We start from the raw sequence: 22298 nt of genomic DNA on the forward strand, positions 1-22298 counted from the left end.
CCTTGGGCAAGTCACTTAACCCCAATTGCCTAAAAAACAAAATAAAAAACATTCCCTAGTGGATGGGCATCTCTTTAATTTTGGTTCTTTGCTACAACACACCAAAAAAAATGCTGCTAAAATATTTTGGTGCATATGTAGACAAGAAAAAAAATTATTTGTACAAAAATATTCTAAACAACACTTTGAAATAGCAAAAACTGTAAACATACTAGGTGTCCATTGGTTGGGAATTGGCTGAATAAATTAAGGTATGTGAATGCAATAGAATATTATTATACTCTAAGAAACTATGAATGTAATTCAAAGAAATATCAGAAGATTTATATAAAGTAATGGCAAATTAAAGGAGAACTAAAAAAATGTTGTATGCACTGATTACAACAATGTAATCAAAGACAACAATAAGGCAACAATTTGTATTAAACAATTCATTGTAAAAATATGAAAAGATCAGGGAAAAAATCAGATCAACTTAGATATCTTTTGAGGGTTGGTAGTTTACACTGCAGACATGTACAATTAAAATAAAACTTGATACTTTGTTAGTGGTTGGATTTCAAATATTTAAATATAGTTTCATTCATTAGAAGGCATTTTTTGAGGTTAGTAACTTCAGGATAGATTTAGAAACCAAAAGAGTAATTACTTAACTCAGACTAGTCATCCTTTGTGAATTATCATCCTGATGTTTAAAGCTTATGTATGGTAGAACAGCTGCTAATTGTTTAAAAATGGCTTCTAAGGAAAAGAGACCTGAGAATCAATAAATTGCTTTTCTTCCATATAAATGTGTGTCATAATTGAGACAATTTAATGATTCTTTAGGTTAGAACACAAAAGAAGTTGACTAAGGTTCATCAGATGGAGCTCATTGTTAATCCTATAGCAAACTTTGGTGATAATCTCATTTCCTCTGGTGACTGTGATCACGGTGACATGTGGACATTAAGTTCTTAGAAGGGACAAATTGTTAGGAATTCATTATTTGGACTGGAACATATAGCCAACTTTATAAGATTCATTAAGAGTATAGTAATATGACATTCAAATACAAATCTATCAGGTGCAATTGAACAAAATTTTCTTGTAGTGTGTTTGCCTGCATTTTCTAAAAGACCCTAGAAAACTAAGAGATAGGTGACCTTGGAATAAATGCCATTTTTCTGAACTTGTAAGTTGTTTCTTTTATTTTTTGCCCTCAACTTGTATAGTTGAAGTAATTTTAAAATTATGTGGAAAATCCTAATCTAACACAATCATGGTGCTCAATAAAATAGTAAAAATATGATTCTTCATGTAATGATATCTCTTGTGCTCTTCAGTAGGATTTTTAAAAATTATTGTTAGTTGTCTTTGGTATATTAAGTGATAATTTGTTTTGAGTCCTCTTTCTTCCCTCTCTGCCTATCTCCTTACTTCCTGAAGATTTAAATAAAAATATAAAATTCTCCACAAAAGTCCTGATTTCAAGACTCATTGTGGTGTAGAGATAGTTCTAAATTTTTGAAGGCCATACCATTAGAATACAAGCCCAGGAAGATTGTGCCAAGCTTGAAAAACTTCAGGAATAGCTGTGGTAGATGAATTGCTTATCTGTTGTGCAAAGGCTAAGTTTGGAGAAACCCTAGTTAGCTTTAGGTTGAGGAAATTTTTGGCTTCAACATCTCTTAAAGACCATCTGTTGAATTATTTTACAGCTGTGACATTAGAGGGGAACCCACATTGTTGAAATGAAAGTTTCTTGAAATATTGAACAGAAATCCCTAGCCACCATATTGTCATTATATGTGGACTAAAGTACGGTGTTAGGTGTGGGATTTAAAAAAGAGAGGAAAGAATGCAAGCAAACAAACTAGCTTCAGCTGTTGGAAAAACCTCAGCTATGCTATTTTTATTAGTTAAAAGATTCACACAGTAACGCTAAATAAGCATTGAAGCTCTGCTTAATGTACATTACTTGAAAAACAGAAACTGCAGCTACTATGAAATCACCAAATTGTATTGTATCGCACCGTTGATCTGATATTTTCAGCCAACTCAGCTTATTTGCTTGTAGATCTGGTTAGCTGTTGAATGACTGGCGACTAGTAGATGACTCCAAATTTGAAATTTACTCAAACAATATACATAGTCTGAGCCAGCTTTGCAGAGTTAGGTATTTATTTAACATCCACCCCTCAAACCTCCCAAACCAGAAAAACCCTATTCCCTTCAAATTATCCCCTCCCTCCATTATCAGTCATTGGTTTGGTCATTGGATTAATTAGAGTTCCTTAGTCTTTCAAAGTTATTTTTCTTTACAATATTTTTCTTTTTATCTAAATTGTTCTGGTTCTGATCTCTTACCTTTTCATTAGTTCATATAAGTCTTCCCAGGTCTCTCTGAAACTATTCCTTTTGTAATTTCTTTTGGTGTACATTATTCTATTACATCCATATATCATGATTTGTTCAACCATTCTCTAGTTATCAGGGATCCCCTTTGTTTCTAGTTCTTTGGTATAATCAAAAGAGCCTCTATAAAGGTTTTTGTACATAAGGGCCGTTTCCCTCTTTCTCTGATCTCTTTGGGATATAGGCCTAATACTGTTATTGCTATGTCAAAGAGTATGCACAGTTTAGTGACTTTTGGGATCATAATTCCAAATTGCTTTCCAGGATGACCAGGCCATTTCACAGCTCCAATAATAGTACACAAGTGTACTTATTCTCTTAGAGCCACTCCAAAAGTCATCCTTTTTTTTTTTCATCTTTGCCAGTCTGGTGTGTGAGGTGCAGCATTTCTATAATTATTATTGATTTTTAAAATTTTTTCACATGAGTGTTGATAGCTTGAATTTCTTCCTTTGAGAAATGCCTGTTCATATCCTTTGAACGTTTATCTGAGAGCAAGAAGGCCTATTTCACTGGATTATAAGGAACTTGGAAGAGAGTAAAGTATAAGAATACTGAAAAGGAGGAGCCAGGTTATGAAAGGCTTTGAATGACAACAGATGATTTTATAAACAAATCTACATTTTTGCTAAATCCAAAAATATATGTTTTCTTCTGTATCTTGAGTCCATTACCTCTCTGTCAGGATGTGGGTATCTTGCTTCATCATTGGTCCTCAGGAATTATGGTTAGTCTTTGGTTCATCAAAGTTCCTAAGTCTTTCAAAGTATGTCTTTACAGTGTTGTTGTTATATAAATTGTTCTGATTCTGCTCACTTCACTTTGCATTAGTTTATGCAAGTCTTCCCAGGTTTCTCTGAAATCATTCCCTTTGACATTTTTTATAGCATGGTAGTACTTTATACACCATAATTTGTTTAGGCATTCCCCCATTGATGGACATTTTAGTGTCCAGCCCTTTGCCATCATAAAATGAATTGTATAAGCATTAGTCTTTTTTTTTTCTTTTTAAACAAAAACAAATTAATGAACTGGACAAACATCAACAAATGTAAACTGCTATGTTTGTGAAGGAAACATACTAAAAACTCAGAAAAATATGTATATGGGAGTATAATTGTGAATCTATTATATTCAGCTTTTACAAATTTTAAACTTAAAGTAATAAAACCAACACTGCTTGCTTGTTTTTGTGAACTTCTTAACTACCTTCTCTCTTTTGTCTGTTTTAAAAAATGCTTCACTGATGCATTGATACCCTACCCTCCCTTTTTTCTTTACCTTTTTTTTTTCTATCACTATCAGTGCTTTCTGGGTCTCAGTTAACCAGTGTTTTTAGTGTCCAAATTACCTGATAGTGTTCAAAAACCAAAAACTTAACAGAAAATTCCTTGGTTCAATAAAGATAATGTAGAAGTCTATGTTGCTCCTTGTCACACAGGAGCCGCCACTGGAGGTGTTTTGGGCTCCAGCCTCTAACAGGTTCACTCTTGATCTGGCCAGTCAGAAGCACAGGAAGACAGCTTCAGAGGGGTTAAATAATAATTTATTCTTATTCTTCTCTATCACTATGGGTTCCTGATAATGGGTGCACCAACTCCTGTAGGATCCCCTAACCAATCTTCTCGCAGAGGCCAGTGAGAAGGGGGGGCAACAACCCCTATGTCTCAATGGGGGCCAGTTGAGACAGGCACAGCATTCCAGCTTATGCACTGCCCTAAATCCCCCAAGACTCAATGGGGGCCGGTTGTGGCAGACACACATGCATTTTCCTTTGCATACTCCAAATCCCCAGTGGGGACTGGTTGAGGCAAGCACATTCACACATCCCAAATCCCCACTTACTGACCAGTGCTCTCTTGATATATGGAGAAGCACACAAAGAAGGCAATTTGCTAACAATAAGCTCCCAGGTTAACTTTAGCAATATCATCATGACTTAGCACAGTGTAAGCATAGTAAATATTAAATTTTGTCATCCCTATATATCACTGTGCAGTCTCAGTTAAAAACTGTTTACATGCCATGAGCCTGGGAACTAGATTGTTTTGGCCATGGATCCTGGGAACTGTTATCTAAACAAGAATAACAAAATCCACCTTACTTACACTCTTAGTATTTATTTTATATCATTCCTGAATCCTTCCTATGGTCTTGGTTGTACATTGTTGATGGAGTTGTATAAAAAAGATGGTTGGACTCTTAACACCAATGACAAACAAATAATTCCTATTTTAGTTGTGTTGGGGTTCTTAGATCATGAATCTTATGTGCTTGAAGTACTGTGATATTTTCTGAATGTTCCACATATTTGGTACCCTTTCCCCCCATCTTTATTTTATGTTTATACTTGACTTTCTCTACAGGTATACCATCAGATCCAGGAGATAGAACATCCTTCATTTGTTGCTCCAGCTTTTGGAATTAACAGTTGCAGACATTTTTAATGTGTACTGGTGAATCTCTCATGCTGGAAATCATGATTCTTTCATACTAAAAGTATGTAGTCTTTAGTTGTGTGAAGTAAGATTTTAAACATTTATCTATGTTGCATATCACTTAAATATTTAACTAACATCTTGAACCTAATTAATGTTATCAAGTTTATATTGTATTTTACAGTATAAAGTAATGAAATGATTTAGAGTATAAAATAATAAGATGCTTGGATTTAAATTTAAATTATAGCAATAAGAAGATGGCTATATAAAAATCTGTGATTATCATTACTTACTAATTGTTAGCATAGTGGGAATTTAGTTTGAGAACTGGTTGGAGGATTCAGATAAATGTGTATGTTCATTGGTGTGCTAGAGAAGAGCTGATGATCATTAAAAAATTTACTGCCTCATGGAAAAACCACAATAACCCAAATATGTTTATTATGATTCTTTGTCTTATTCACTATCTATAGTTACAGTAAAACCAGAATATTTCATCCTCTGCTTGACTATTTCTTGAAATGAGTTTACTTCCTAGAATTGTGATTTATCAAAATAAATATGAAATAAAAATGATCAGTAGGATCATTGTTTTATTAAAGATTATCTAAGATCTCATAACTATATTTATGAGAGAAAGGAGATAGATGAGTATAGTTGACTTTTTAGAATTCATTATTAAAATTTAGCAAGGAGATAGAATCCAGGATATTTTTATTGTCTAAGAAAGGTATAATAGTATTACTTGAATAAGTTCCTGTTATCTCATATTTTGAACTTAAAACAAAGTTAAAATGGGTATGTGTGTGAGATTATAGATTATACATATGTTAATATCTTTCATATTCATCAACTTTTATTAATCTTTAAGACTTAGTTCCACTTTTACTGAAGTTACCCTGACTGTGGAGTTACATAGAACTAAAAGTCAAAACTAAATAGAATTTCAGTTTAAGATTTCTTCCATTACCATTTTCTCAATTCTAAAAAATGCCATAATAAGTGAAAGATGATTTTAGATGATATTGTACGTGTTTATAAGAGAAGTGGCCATAAAGGGAGAGAGACAATTTTTGAGGCATTATAATATTTAAATTTAGGATTTTCTCTCCTTTCAAGTTGTTTGGTTTTTAAGCACCTTTGTATCATTCTGGGAAAATGGTGCTATTGAGTTCAGTGCTAATGGCTTCCCACAGAGCATTAAGGAGCTACTGAAGTGGCTATAATCCTGTACTGCTTACGGGGAAGAAGGAGATAGGACAGTGAAAATAATTGGCTGGGATAGAGAAGTAAATACTGATTCTCCATCACTCCAGCTTGAATGATAAGGAGCTAGATATCCCTTCAATTCTTTGTCTTAGCAAAAACAAAACAGAAAAAGCATATTCTATTTAGAGAAGATTTGTTGGCAGCACGAGTTGCTATCTTAATTTTTTAAAAAAAGTAGAAACATAAAATTTAGAATTGGAAGGTACCTTAAAGATTACCATGGACTACCCCCTTATTTTGTAGTTGAGGACCTAAAGACCAGAGAGGGGAAGTGATTTACCAAGTATTACACAACTGGTAAATATCAGAGATGGGATTTGAACTAAGTTCCTCTGACTCTAATGTTCCTTGTAACACAATTTGCTACTTTTCTATGGGAAATTTTGGGGAATGCGTTTTTCTTTTTCTTTTCAAAATTTATGTATACTGGAATATATAAAGAGGAGTATATGCATTTTTTTTTTTTTTTGGTGAGGAAGGGGAGGGGGGGAGTAACAGGATGGAATGGGGTTATTAATCTATTATTCTACTGTTCTTTCTATATTCCTTAGAAATTGGTTGACTTTGTCATTGATTGTAGAGATTGCTCAGATATATTTTTACAATTACTTAGTGGTAACACACAAATCTATTTATATGATTAAATTAATTGATTAATTAATAATTTTATATGAGTAAACTTTTTTGTTTATTTTGTTTATTTTCATATCGCTTTACTCTGAACATAACTCTGGGTTGACTCTCCTGCTAACTGAACCATTCTTGTTACAAAGAAAAAAAAGGGGGAAAGAGGTCAGCAAAACTAAATGACATATTAACTGAGTTTGACAGTGTGTGTAATGTTTGACACTGATAATCTATCACCTCTGCAAAGGAGAGAATGATGTGCATTTTGTCTTCTATTCTCTGGGACCAAACTTGGTTGTTATAGTTACCCAAAATTCAGTTTTGTTTGTTTTTTGTTCTTTGTATTTATATCACTGTATTCATTATATATGTATACACATATGTTTGTGTATACATGCATATATAAATATATATATATATATTTCAGGTTCTGTTTTTTTTTTTCTGCTCATGAAAGTCTTCTCATGCTTTTCTGAAATTTTTATATTTATTTCCTGTTGCTCCATTTCTTGAAGCCCAGTAATATTCTATTATACTCATCTACCACAATTTACTTAGCCATTATATAATTGATGATCATCTGTAGTATTTTATTTCTCATTGTTTGCTACCACAAAAGTGCTTCTTTATTAAATTTTACTCTCTATTCCACTATTTAAACATATTTTGGTGTGAAAAAACTTTTCTTTCTATTCTTGACTCACTTTATATGTCCCTGTCAGTGGTGTCTATATGGCAAAGAGAATGGAGATTTTAGTTACTTTTCTTTTTCTTTTTCTTTTTAGTAGGTGATGGGGTTAAGTGACTTGCCCAGGGTCACACAACTAGTAAGTGTCAAGTGTCTGAGGTCAGATTTGAACTCAGGTCCTCCTGACTCCAGGGCTGGTACTTTATCCACTGCACTACCTAACTGCCCCAATTTTAGTTACTTTCTTAGCATAATTCCATGCTTTCTAGAAAGTTTGGACCAATTTATAATTCCACTAATAAGTATTGAATTAGTGTGCTTGTATTTCTGGAGCCTCTCCAACAATGACTATTTCTGTCTTTTGTTATCTTTGTCATTTTGCTAAGTATGAGGTGAAATCTCAGAGTTTTTTGATTTGCATTACTCTTACTGTTAGTGCCAGTGATGTGAGACAATCATTCATATGGCCTTTAATAGTTTGCCATTCTTCCTTTGCGAATAGATTATTCATGTCCTTTGACTTCTTATCTACTGTAGAATGGTTCTTGGGCTTACAAATTTGTGGTAGATTCCTATTTATTTGAGGTATCAGACATTTTTAGAGATATTTGGTGAAAAGATTTTTCCCAGTCAACAACTTCCCTTCTTGTCCTAGTACAATTTAATAAACTGTTCTTCTCTTCCTCCTCCTCCTTCTCCTTCACTTCCTCTTCTTCCACTTCCTGCTCTTCCTCCTTCTTCTCTTTCTCCTTCTCCTTCTCCTCTTCTTTCTCATTCTCCTTCTACTTTTTAGAAAGGGTTTGAAGACAACAATGGCAGAATCATCCAGTGAATCAGAATATTACCGTCATGGTCGATTGGATAGACGGAAGCCTCGCACTCACCGACTTCATGCTACAGATGTTACAGCAAAGATCCATACCTTAACAAGTACTTTACAGGTAAGTTCTCAAATGGTTGTATATAATAGTCTTTACATAGGATGAGTCTAAAGTTTATTTTAAAATGCTGCATAATGGAAAAAGAGCTAGCAGTTGCTTACATAGCTTGTAATTGGAATTGAGATTTTTGTTTATAGTAAAATCCACAGACACCATTTTTAGTAGTATGACTATCTACTGGGATCATATGATTCTAGGCTGGATTATGGTGAGGAATCTGGCTAAGAATTAATATTAGGTGGGGCAGCTAGGTGACGCAGTGGATAGAGCACAGGCCCTGGAGTCAGGAGAACCTGAATTCAAATCCAGCCTCAGACACTTAACACTTACTAGCTGTGTGACCTTGAGCAAGTCACTTAACCCCATTGCCTAGCCCCCCCCAAAAAAAGAATTAATATTAGATATGGACAAGTTTTTTGTCCCTCTTTGAGAAAAAGCATGGGAAAGAACTGAGAGGATGCCAAGAGGACAAAGCCAAAGAAAAAAGAGAGGAGGTAGTAATTATACTTTATTCTTATTTTCCCACCACTCTTACCTTATGTTTTTTTAGAAATGGGCTTTGATTTTTAGTTGTTTGTACTTTTGCATATTAATTCAACAATTATTTAAGTACCTGTTATGGTTAAGATACTGTGGTGGGTGTTGAAGGTAATTTAAGCATAACTAAGACATAGTCCCAGCTTTTTAAGGAGGGTAATTTAGGGGCAAAATATGCTTCAAGGATCTTTGATTTTGTTGCTATAGGCACTTCTTTCTCAGAGGTAGTAGGAACTCCCTTCTGTAAACACAGTCCGTCTACATCTTAGTACATGGTCTTTTTGAGTATTTTTGCCCGAAAATTTCATCACCCAGTAACCAAGCTTCTGGTGATGTGCCTTTCAGGTCTTAGGCTGGTCCTTGTATGGAGACATACAGACTGTCACTGGGCTCATATTCAAACCCATTCTACTTTGATAGGATCTGTCATAGCCTGTACTCTCCTGGCATAGCCTTCAAGGGCACAGGGTCATATTCGTAACATAGGCATTATGGAAGGTGGAATAACAACTTAGAATTTAAATTCTGAGTCTGGTTCTTAATCAGTAAAGGAGGTAGACATATTTTTGTCCCAGACTGATGTTAATGTTTAATACATAGTATAAATTAGTGAACTAAACATTTGCTGTATTATAAGATACATGTAGGAGTCAGTGGTTATGGAACACTATTTGGGAACAATTAATGTCATATAGTTTCTTTCTTAAGGATACCAATCGAAACCTCCGACAAGTTGACCAGATGCTGGGACAATATAGAGATTATAGCAATGAACAGACGGAAGCCATAGAAAATGTGAGCAGTTTTTAACATCCTTAACTTTTATGACTTTCTTTCTGCTTCACTTTTTTATATGCTTTGTTTTTCAGCAAAAACCCAAAAGAAAACACACATGGTGAAAAATAACAGTCACTTTTTGGAGGCTCTATGTTTTAATATTTGGTTGTTTGAATTTAGATGACCATACTAGATTTTTTGTAACTAGTTTATATAGACTAGATACTTTTGGATTTTTTTTTAAAGTGAAGAGGGTTGAATTTAGGATATGAGTAAATCTAAGATGTGAATTTGTGTTTCTAGGATGCTTCACTTGAAGACTTAAGAAAAGTCTTCTGGGTGAATAAAATCCTTTTTTAAAGTGTTTTGCTTATTCTATCTTTGGATTTGTTCCATCTGAAATTTACTAATACGTCTTTTGAAAGCTATTGGATTTCTAATTAAATGTGTTCCTCATTGTCTACTATATCAATTACATGTTGCATTAGAAAGATTACTATCATTTAAATCTTAGCTGTTATTTATATATCTATTCTGTACTGAATTGCCTTATAATATGTAAATAATAAGTCATATCCTGTTATTTTCTATCTGGAAAAAGCAATAAAGAAGTCATCATTTCTTTTTAGTAATTGGGGAGCTAATTGTGTCAGTACTGGGAAGCTAGTCTATATTCACTAGTAACTTAAAAAATACTTTCATTTAGAAAATGAACCTAGACAATTATAGGTTTTCTATACTTTTATTAGTAGAGGGAGCTATAAACCTTTATAAGTTTAGGTGGTTAATAATGTCTTTAGGTTTAATTACCTTATTAATGATGTGAGCTAGTTATTTGCTTTTCTGTTTATTAAGGGGAAATGAGGACATTTGCATTAGCTGGTTTACTGCAGAACAACATTTCTTCATTGCATGACCCTTTAGTTAAATGGTAGATTATTTCTGTGGCAAACTATTTATTTTGAATTGGGCAGTTGGGAATTAAAGTTAAATGATAGGGGAATGTTTCTTCAGTTAAGCACTTTCAATTATAAAAGAGTTCTCTAGCTGTATGAGGTCTGTTTTCCAGTCCTGAGTTTTATATTTATTGGCTGTGTAATCACTTAGCCCTTCTGCTTCTATTCCTCATATTTAAAATGGTGTGAATAATGTATTTCCATTACCTATTTTTCAGAGTTGTTTTGAGGAAGGTGGTTTATAAACTTTTAAGATAATAGAAAAATGCAAGTTTGTAAGATCAAAGACTTAGACTAGATGATCTATATGATCCTTCGAGTTAAAACTTGAAGAGACCTTGGAGATCATTCAGTTTTACTAATAATGCCTGGCGAGATGAAATGGCTTTCCCTAATAGGCTGTGAATAGCACAGTTGGGTTTTCAGCCCACATGCTTTGATTCTCCTTCTGTCTTGCTTGTCTGTTTTATTTTTGGAATGTCTTCTGTTATCTTTTTATTGATATGACACTTAATAAGGAAACTAATTTAGTTTGTGTTGATATTTTTATTATATTGGCTTGGCCAATCCATGAGCAATTAATATCTCTCCAATTTTTTGTGTATAGAGTATTTTGTGTATAGAATGTTTGTGTATAAGGTATTTTGTAATTATTTTCGAATAGTTCCTGTGTATGTGCCTTGGCAGGTAACCTCCCAAGTATGTTATACTTTTCTCTAGTTATTTTAAACGGAATGTGTCTTTCTATCTCTTCCTGCTAGATTTCTTTTTTTTTTTTTTTTTTGGGTAATACACAAAAATGCTGATGATCTATGTGGGTTTATCTTGTCTTCTGCAACTTTGCTGAAGTTGTTTTGATTTGTTTTTTACTTAACTCTCTAGTGGCCTCTGAGTAAACCGTATCACGTGCAAAAACATGTAATTTTGTTTCCTCTTTGCCTATGCTTACTCCCTTTATTTCTTTTTCTTGTGTTGCTCCTACACAGCATTTCTAGTATTTTGTTGAATAGTAATGTTATAGTAGACATCTTTGCTTTACCCTGATCTTATTGTAAAGGCCTCTAATTTTATCCCCATTATAGATAATGCTGACTCTTGGTTTAAGATAGATACTACTATTCATATTAGCAGGTAGGTGTCGCAGTGAATAGAATGTTGGACCTGAAGTCAGGAAGACGAGTTCAAATCTGACCTCAGACGCTTATTAGGTGTGTGACCTTGAGCAAGTCTCTTAACCCTGTTTGCTTCAGTTTCCTCATCTGTAAAATGAGAAGGAAATGGCAAACTATTCTAGCATTTTTGCTAAGAAAATCCCAAATGGAGTCACGAAGAGTCAGACATGACTGAAATTACTAAATATCAACAACAGCAATTCATATTCAGGAAAGCTCTGTTTATTCCTATGATTTCTACTGTTTTTTTGACAGGAATGGGTGTTGTGTGGTGTCAGAAGCATTTTTTGCTTTGGCTGATATAATCATATGATTTTTGTTCTTGTTATCAATGTGGTCAATTATGTTTATAGTTTTCCTAATATTGAACCAGCCTTGCATTCTTCCTGTAAATCCGGCCTGGTCATAGTGTATAATCTTTGTGATATGTTGCTATAATCTGCTTGTTAATAATTTATTTTACATTTTCCTTCAGTACTCATTAAGAATATTGTGAACAATTAATTTCAGTGCTATATAATCCGTTTGAAAAAATAGGAAAAGAAGGGATCCCACTGAACTCCTTCTATGATACAAGTATGGTCTTGATACCTAAACCTGGGAGAATAAAAATCAAGAAAGAAAACTATAAATTAGGGGTTTGCAAACTACAACCCAAGGTCCAGATCTGGCCTGCTGTCTGTTTTTGTATGTCTAGCAAGGTAAGAATGGATTTTATGGCTTTGGACCCTAGACGATAGTTTGCTGACCCCTAGATAGCTAATTGGTTTTCTTTCTCTGTTTTGACACTTCTTGGTTTAGCTATCAAAATCGTTTTAGTATCAAAAAAGGTGTTTGGTAGAACCCCTTCTATTCCTGTATTTTCAAACAATTTATATAGCACTGGAATTATTCTTTAAATATTTGGCAGAATTTTCTTCTAATTTCATGTGACCATGGTGTTTATTTCCTTTGGGAGCTCATTTATGACTTGTTCGATTCTTTTTTCTAAGATTGGATTATTTAAGTTCTCTTTCTTGTTCTTTTAATGTGGACAATTTTATTGGCATATAACTGGATGGAAGTTTCTGATTATTTTCTTCATTGTTCATGAATTTTCTTTTTTCATTTTTACATTGGTAGTTTGGATTTCTTTTATTAAAATCAAATTAGCTAATGGTTTGTCAATTTTGTTGTTGGTTTTTTTTGTTTCTTTTTGAAAAAGCTAGTTCCTAGTTTAATTTATTAATTCAACAGATTTTCTTTTTTTGCTTTCAGTTTTGTTCATCTCTTCTACAATTTCTGTTTTTGTGTTTACTTGAGGAGTTTAATTTATTGATTTTCCTACAGGTTTTTTTTTTGGTTACATACTCATTTTATTGATGTCCTCTTTGTCTTATTTATTGATGAAAGATGTACATCTTCTCCTAAAGACTGCTTTTGCTATATCCTCAGAATTTTGGTATGTTGCCTCATTGTCACTATCTTTAATGTAATTATGGTTTCTAAGATTTGTTCTTTGACCTACAGATACTTTAGAATTAAGTTATTTAGTCTCCAATTAATTTTTAATTATTTCATAAGTGGCTCTTCATTGAATATAATTTTTATTGCATTGTGGTCTATAAAAGATGTGTTTAATATTCCTCCCTTTCTGCATTGCTTGTGAGGTTTTTATGCCTTTTTTAGGTCATTAATTTTTGCAAAGATGCCATAACTGAGAGGTAGGTACACTCCTTTCTATTCCTTCTCAATATTTTCTAGAGGTCTGATATCTGAATTTTCTAAAAATGCCATTCAGATCTTTATCTTAATTCTAGTTTATTTTTAGTTTGATTTATCTATATCTGAAAGGGTTAAATTTGAGTTTCCCCACTATTGTCATTTTACTCTCTCTTTCTCTCTATAACTCATTATAAGTCATTACTCACAATGACTGGCATATTGTAGGTGCTGGATAAATGCTTTTTGATTGATATTCCTGTCCAACACACATAATAAAGATATTCTAACTCAACACTCATCCATCTATATATTATAATTTTGGAAGTGTACTTTTATCTACTTGGTTTTTCTTGTGTGAATTTTTGCTTGGTTGATCTTTTTTGAGTGGCCATGAATCTCATTGAGGAGACTTTATGGTATTCTGAGGTGTGATGCCATCAGCACAAACAGGCACCTCTGGACAACCTCACTGTTTATGAGTAAAGCCTTCCAATTAAACTTTGTACAGAACATAATCCACAACACTGGCAAACACCTTTGTGGAGTATTTGTCTTGGTTTTATGATTGTTTTAAAAAATAATAATGATTTTGTTTTTATAGGGCAGTTACTTCTTGGTATATGATCTTTTGTAACAAAGGAAAAGTTAAGTAAAACTAACTAATGATGTGACTTAATCTGATGACATAGACCACATTGTAAATCTGTCATTCCTTCTTTTCTTTTTTAAAATGTATTTATGTATTTTTAGTTTTCAACATTCACTTCCATAAGATTTTGAGTTCCAAATTTTCTCCCCATTTCTCCCCTCCCCCCACTCCATGATGGCATACAATTTGATATAGACTGTACATATACATTAATATTGAACCTATTTTCACATTAGTCATGTTGTAAAGTAGAATTAGATCAATGGGAGAAACCATAAGAAAGAAAAAAGAAAAAAAAGAGAGATCAAATAATATGTTTTGATCAGCATTCAGACTCTATAGTTCTTTTTCTGGATATGGACAGCATTTTCCTTCATGATTCCTTTGGAGTTGTCTTGGATCTTTGCATTGCTGACAGGAGATGAATCTGTCAAAGTTAGTCATCCCACATTGTGGCTGTTCCTGTGCACAGTTCTCCTGGTTCTGCTCATTTCACTCAGCATCAGTTCACGTAAATCTTTCCAGGTTTTTCTGAAGTCCTCCTGCTCATCATTTCTTTTATTACAATAGTATTCCAATACATTCATATACAACTTGTTCAACCATTCCCCAACTAGTAAACATCCCCTCAATGTCCAATTCTTTGCCACCACAAAAAGAACTGCTATAACTATTTTTGTACATGTGGGTTCTTTTCCCTTTTTTATGATTTCTTTGGGATACAGACCTAGAAGTAGTATTGCTGGGTCAAAAGGTATGCACATTTTTGTAGCTCTTTGGCCATAGTTCCAAATTGCTCTCCAAAATGGTTGGATCATGTCATCCCTTCTTTGCTGAAAGGAATGTGTTTTCTTATCTAGTGTCTGCAGCTAATATTTGTTATTAAGTATAATTAAACAGCACTATGCTGCTTTTGAGTATTGCTTTCATTTACATTAATGTAAAACATCATTCATCTGATTTTTGCTTACTTCACTCGCATTACAGGTCTTCTTGGGTTTCTCTGAATTCCTCATATTTGTCCTTTATTATATTTCAGTAGTATTATATTGCATTTATAGATCACAATTTGTTTAGCCATTCTCTAATTGGCATCCATTTTGTTTCCAGTTTTTGGTTACTACAAAAAGTACTGTTGTGAATATTTTGTATGTAAGGTTATTACTTTAAAAAAAATTTATTGTGTTTTTATGTATCAGTGGTTCTAAAAGATGTTAGTGTATACTTAGGAGGCATATTTTGGAAGAATTTCTTTAGGGTTACATTTTATTCTACTAAATTAAAATTGAACATTTCATTAGAAACATTATTAAACATCAATTCAGACAACAATGCTTCCTTAATTATTTTAATTTGAATTATTTCATTTCACTACCTAAAATATCATTGCCCAGAGTCACACAGCTAGTGAGTATTATGATCTGAGACCGGATTTGAACTCAGATCCTCCTGACTCTAGAGCCGGTGCTCTATCTACTGTGCTACCTAGCTGCTCCTCATAATGCTTTTTTAAGTTCTCTGTGCATGTCTCCATCTAGATTCTTTGTCCATTTATTCTCATTCATATTTCTTCATATGATCAAAATGTATATTTTGTTCTTGGTCTCCTTTTTTATTAGCATTATTTCAGAAAGGTCTTTCCAGACTTTTTTTAGTGTTTCTGATTCTTGGCCATCTTAATTTCTTTGTAATAATGTTACCAACGCAATGGTAACATTCCATTACCATGTATTTAACCATTATCCTATTGCTGGCTAATATATATTGTTTATAGTTTTTTAGTAATTATATCTAATGATGCTATGGAATCTTTGATCAGTTCCTTTTGTGGTTTATGTTGTTTTGAAAATATTGTAGAATTATGTGCTAATAATGGAATTATTAGATAAGAGTATGGTTATTTTTATAACCTTTTCATTTATTGTCAGATTGCTCTTCAAAAAGAGTATAGTAGTTTGCAATTCCATCAACTAAGAATGAATGATTCTCTTTCCATGTAACTCTACCAGCATTGTTTTGTTGATTTTTATTATTTTTGTCAATTGCATGCATATAATGGGGTATGTCAAATTTATTTTAATTTGCATCTCTGATTATTAAACTGAGCCAAACTATTCTTAACAGTTTATACTGGGGCGGCGAGGTGGTGCAGTGGATAAAGCACCAGCCATGGATTCAGGAGGACCTGAGTTCAAATCCGGCCTCAGACACCTAACACTTCCTAGCTGTGTGACCTGGGCAAGTCACTTCACCCCATTGCCTAGCCAAAAAAAAAAAACAAAAACAAAAAACGGTTCATGTTTTTGGAATGTACAAGTTGAAAGCTTGGTCTAAAATATATAACTGAAAATTTGAAAAATAAAGCAAGTGTTGCAGAAATGTTATTTGTTAGAAAAAAATGGAAAGAAGTATTATATATTGGTAAGACAAAAAAATGTGTAAAGAGTTCTCAATTTATATGTACCAAACAATTTGATAGTTAAATTTGTAAAGGAAAGATAATTAGCAATACAAGAAGAAGTAGAATTAATAATTATAGTAAGAAATTTCAACATACCAAAAAAAGTTTGGGAAAGATTATTGACATAAATAAAATTATAAAATGAAAGAAACATTGAATTGTAAATAATTGAATTAAGAAATAAAATTAGGATTTGGTTTTGCAAAAGAAAAATAAAATTGACCTGTATTAGCAAATTTAATAAAAAGAATATATTCAAATAAATTATGAATAGAAGAGGACAACTCACAGCAGATACAAGATAAATCACAATAAATACAAAAAAATCAACATAACATGAAATGAATAATTTAAATAGACCAATTTCAAAGGAGGAAATAATAGAAGTAATCAAAGAATTGCCATGCCAAAAAAACCTACCTGCTTGAGGCAGCTTCATTGCAGCATTTTTTCAGATTTTTCAAGAGCAAGTAATCCTTGTTTTAGATTAATTATTTGTAGTGTAGAGTAAGATGGAACATTCCCAAGTTCCTTTAATGGAACATATGGTATTGAAAGATATGGTATTGATTTTAAAACCAGGCAAAGATAACATGAAAAATTTAGATGAATTTTACTAATGTATATAAATGTAAAAATATTATCTCCAGTTCTTCGTTGCCAGCATAATTGGACATTTCCAACATAATGTCCTATAGATATATCAAATTAAATATACCACAAACAGTTATTATCCCTCCTTTCACCAAGCAACCCATCTTCCTAAATTTCCTAGTGCTGTCAAATGTACCATCATTCTTCCAGTCACCTAATCTGACAGCCTCAAAGTTATCCTTAATTCTTCACTCCCCCATAGATTCCATCAATCATTTACCAAGTCTGGTTGATTCTTCATAAGGTCTTTCAAATTGCAGGGTGGGGGGGGAGAGAGAGAGAGAGAGAGAGAGAGAGAGAGAGAGGGAGAGAGAGGGAGAGGAAGAGGGAGAGGGACAGGGTCAGGGAGAGGGAGAGAAGGAGAGAGAGAAGGTAGCAGGGAAGAAGCCAGTAGATGAGGAAAGATTGAAGATTAGAGAGAGAATGGAGATGCTGGAAGGGACAGGCAGTTGGCTGGAGAAGACAGGAAGGGAGGTGGGATCAGTGGGCACATAGAGGAGTTTTCCTTGACAAGGAGAAGGTCTGAGAACAGAGTGAAGGAGGACATATTGGAGGGATATGTCTGAGTGATGTGAGATGAGGAGGAGTGTTGAAGAGAGAACTCTCAGTGAATGGCCTTAATTCTTTCAGTGAAGCATGAGGAAAGATCCTTGGTGGAGAAGGAGGGTGGGAGTGCTGTTGAAAGCCTATGGTAGAATGAGCAGGTTTGGAACACCTTTTGGGGAGAGTTGGATAGCCAATTGATTAAGAAAGAACAGAATGTTTTTCATGCTGCAATGATTTGAGATTAGATAACATAAAATTGTAGTGGTCCTCAGAAGCACAGTAGTGTGATTTCTCCAGCTCCATTCTATGGCATGTGAACAGGAGTGAAGGAGGTGGATGGTGGGAGTAATACAGGTTTGGAGTTTGTCAATATGTGATCAGTGATAAGATAATAAAGATAAGGGGGCAAAGGAATTGAGATTGGGAGATAATTCAGAGGAGTGGTGTCAAACATAAGTAGAAATGGGGGTCCCAAAACTGTATATTAGGATCCCTGCAGCTGCATAAAACTACATTTTAATCTGGTTTGGGCTGTAGTCAGGTGTGTTGTGGGTCATGGACATGTGTTTGACACTTCTGGTTTAAAGTTAAAAAGATTCACTAAAGGATCAAGATGATGAAGGAAGGAGCATATAACTAATACAGTGATGATAGCCTGGCAAAAAGAACTAAGCATGGAGGTAATGGAGGTAATTGTGATGCCAAAGAATAGGATTAGGGGTCACAAGGCATGGTGAAAGATAGAATGATAAAAGACTGTAATCGTATGAAATTACTTGAATTCTTAAACATTTGGAATACTTGTGGGTGGTGACAAGGTCAAAAGTGTGATTATCTGTGTAGCTGAGATACAGTGGAATAGGTCATAAAAATGGAATAGATTGAGGAATTGTGATGTTAGGGTATTTTATGGGGTAACAATATATATGTTGAAATCCCTTAGTATAAGGGCAAGAGATGGGGCAGATAGAGACTGATCCAAGTGCTATGCTTATTGAAGAAGGAAAGAAATATCCTGAGGATATCTATAGATAACAGCTACCAGAATCCATATTGTGTGATATATTTGCATAGGATAAACCTCTAAGGATGTGAAGTTGCCTACTGAAGGCTGTTGAGGGAGAAGCAAGGAGGATTTCATTTCCTGCCCCCCTCTCCATTTTATATATGTTTTGTTTTTACATTGAAAACATTTATAGATTATTCGTATTTTGTGAGAGGTTTCTTCTAACATAGTAAAACAGTTAAATAAAGTTAATAATACAGTGACCTTGTCTGAAAGTTCATGTAACCATTCACATCTATAGTACCTCTACCTCTCTATTAAAAAAATTAACCTGAATCTATTTTTTCTCCCTTTCACCTGGGGGGAAATTAGGGTAAAAAGGCAGCAACAACAACAAAAAAGCAAATTTCTTGTAACAAATATGCACGGTCAAGTAGAACAAATTCTCTCTGTACATAAAATTAGGTATGTCCCTCTCTGCACTCCAAGTCTGTTCTCTGTAACAGATATATTTCATAATCAGTCCTCTGGAATCAAGAATAATCATTATACTGATCATAGTTTATAGCTTTTAAAATTGTTAGTTTTTATTGTGCTATATAAATTATTCTTATTGTTTTGTTCTTTTTATTTTCATTGGTTTATAAGTCCTCAAAATTGTTCATTCTTGTAATATTGATTAATTATATAAATTGTTTTATTTCTGATTACCTCACTCTGCATCAGTTCATATAACTCTTTTATATGTTTTTAAATTATCTATTTCCTCATTTTTTTGTTTCCTCATTTCTTACAACATAATATTTAATCAATTCGTATACTACAATTAATCAGCTGTTCCTCAGTTATTGGAAAGCTTCTCAGTTTCCAGTTTTTTGTTATCACAAAAAGCTCCAATAAACATTTTTGCATACATAAGACCTTTTCCTTTTTCTTTGATCTCAATTGGGTATAGACTAAGCAGTGGCATAACTCAGTCAAAGGGAATGAATGCTCTGATTGGCAACTTCTTATGTTAAATCCTTAATTGCCTTCAGAATGTTTTCACCCATTCACAAATCTACCTACAGTGCATCAGTATGTCTGTTATTACCTCATCCCTTCTAGGATTTATCAGTTTTTTACTTTTGTCACCTTTACCAATTTGATGAGTGCAAGGCAGAATATCAGAATTGCTTTAATTTGCATTTCTCTAATTAGTAGTGATTTGGAGCATTTTTTTTGGCACTGTAAATAACCTGGATTTCTTCACATGAGAACTGTTTGCTCATCTCCTTAGACCATTTATCAGTTGCTGAGTGGGTCTTTTTCTTCTCAATTTTACATCATTCATTCATTCATTCATTAGAAATGAGACCTGAGCAAGGTCAACTCCCCCACCATGACCAGTCAGTTGGGTGTGAGGGGACGTGTAGCCCAAACTGAAAAGAGTGGCAAGGGCAGTAGCACTGTCAGGAGGGTCCTGAAGATGAAAGGAGTGAGAAAGAGGTTTAAGTTGAAAGGAAATTTCTAGAGCACAGTGGAAAGGGCAGGTAGATCTGAAGTGGTACATTGCAGTTAGGAGTCGAATGGATAGGTCTGAGGGAGCTGTGAGTTGAGGATGGGGAATGGGGTTTTTACATGGACAGGTAGGGGTTCAGGATCACTGGAATGTGGTGAGTGTAATTGGCATATAATTGGGCAAAATTGCTCCTAATAATTGTTCTTCATTAGTGGTGAATTCACCCTTTTCATTTTTGATACTAATAACTTGGTTTTGTTCTTTTTTCAAAAAATCAAATTACCCAACTGTTTAGCTACTTTTTCCCCCCACAATGCTAGCTCCTAGTTTTATATATTAGTTCAATATTTTTCTTTCAATTTTATTCATCTCTCCTTTGATTTTCAGAATTTCTAATTTGGTATTTAATTGGAAATTTTTAATTTGTTCTTTTTGTAGTTTTTTTCAGTTGCATACCCAATTCATTGATTTGTTTTTTCTCTGTTTTATTGATGTACATATTTAGAGATATAATTTTTTCCCTGAGCACTGCATGGCTGTATCCTGTAAATTTTAGTATTGTCTCATTGTTGTCAGTCTCTTTAATGAAATCATTTATGTATTTATTTATTTATTTGCATTGCCATATTCTTTTTTAAAAATTAATTTATTTTCAGTTTTCAACATTCACTTACATAAGCTTTTGAGTTTTAAATTTTCTTCCCCTCTCTTTCCACCTCCCTCCCCAAGGTGGCATGCAGTCTGATATAGACTCTACATATACATTCCTATTAAACATATTTTCACATTAGTCATGTTGTAAAGAACAATTAGAACCAATAGGAGGAACCACATGAAAAAAAGAAACAAAACAAAATAGAAGAAAATAAAAGAGCAAATAGTATGCTCCATAGTTCTTTCTCTGGATGTGGATAGCATTTTCTATCATGAGACTTTTGGAGATGTCTTAGATCCTTGCATTGATGAGAAGAGCTAAGTCTATCAAAGTTAGTCATTGTACAACCTGGCTGTTATTGTATACAATATCCTCCTGGTTCTGCTCATTTACCTCAGCATCAGTCCATACAGGTCTTTCCAGGTTTTTCTGAAGTCCACTTGCTCATCATTTCTTATAGCGCAATAGTATTCCATTACATTCATATACTACCACTTGTTCAGCCATTCCTCAATTGATGAGCGTCCCCTCAATTTCCAATACTTTGCCACCATAAAAAAAGCTGCTATAAATATTTTTGTACGCGTGGGTCCTTTTCCCATTTTTATGATCTCTTTGGGATACAGCCCTAGAAGTGGTATTGCTGGGTCAAAGAGTATGCACATTTTTATAGCCCTTTGGGCATAATTCCAAGTCGCTCTCCAAAATGGTTAGATCATTTCACAACTCCCCCAACAATGCATTAGTGTTCCAATTGAAATTATTTATTGTTTTTGTGATTTGTTCTTTTATGCACTCATTCTTTTTTTTTTGTAAATAATTAATGTATTTATTTTTAGTTTTCAATATTCACTTCCATAAGATTTTGAGTTTTAAATTTTCTCCCTCTCCTCCCTGCCCCCCAAACCTCCTTCTGACCAGTTGTCTGACCCCCTTATTGTCTGTGGAGTTCTCCTCTATGGGCTGAGAGCTCTGGAAGTTGCCCTGCTGATTCAGTTGTCCCCTGGTCCTCTTGCTCGCTTGCTGGGCCACGGCCTGCGCTAGACTACGTTCCACTCTCATCCCGCTGGGACAGATCTTTCTCTCCCACCTTCTAAGTTGTCTTGGACTTGAAAATTGTTTTACCCCATCCGTGTTGGCTCTGCCCCTCCTTTGATCCTGCAGTTTTAGAAGCAGAGCTAGGAATATGTTGAGGTCAGGGTGAAAATAATTACAACTATACAATTAGGGGAATATCTGGAATTAGATTTGTAATAAGCAGTGTTTCATTGATCTAGTTGTCAGTTCTTTTTACCACAGAGGGGACCATCTGGGGAA

The 22298-nt window shown here is 33.8% G+C and overlaps 1 protein-coding gene across 6 annotated transcripts in view; it reads left to right on the forward strand.

Moving 5' to 3' along the window:
* CEP128 (centrosomal protein 128) overlaps positions 1 to 22298 on the forward strand; it is a 237913-nt gene that overhangs the window by 13528 nt on the left and 202087 nt on the right. For 5 of the 6 annotated variants that reach the window (XM_027844950.1, XM_027844953.1, XM_027844949.1 and 2 more), the window contains 3 exons: positions 4764 to 4896; positions 8216 to 8363; positions 9609 to 9695. In XM_027844950.1, coding sequence (XP_027700751.1) covers positions 8235 to 8363; positions 9609 to 9695 — 216 coding nt within the window. In that variant the 5' untranslated portion in view covers positions 4764 to 4896; positions 8216 to 8234. Of the gene's footprint in view, positions 1 to 4763; positions 4897 to 8215; positions 8364 to 9595; positions 9696 to 22298 lie in introns of those variants that run through there. The other variant, XM_027844954.1, reaches the window with a different exon arrangement.

Source organism: Vombatus ursinus, unplaced genomic scaffold, assembly GCF_900497805.2.
Source record: "Vombatus ursinus unplaced genomic scaffold, bare-nosed wombat genome assembly UNPS02014945.1, whole genome shotgun sequence".
In the NCBI taxonomy this organism is placed as follows: domain Eukaryota; kingdom Metazoa; phylum Chordata; class Mammalia; order Diprotodontia; family Vombatidae; genus Vombatus; species Vombatus ursinus.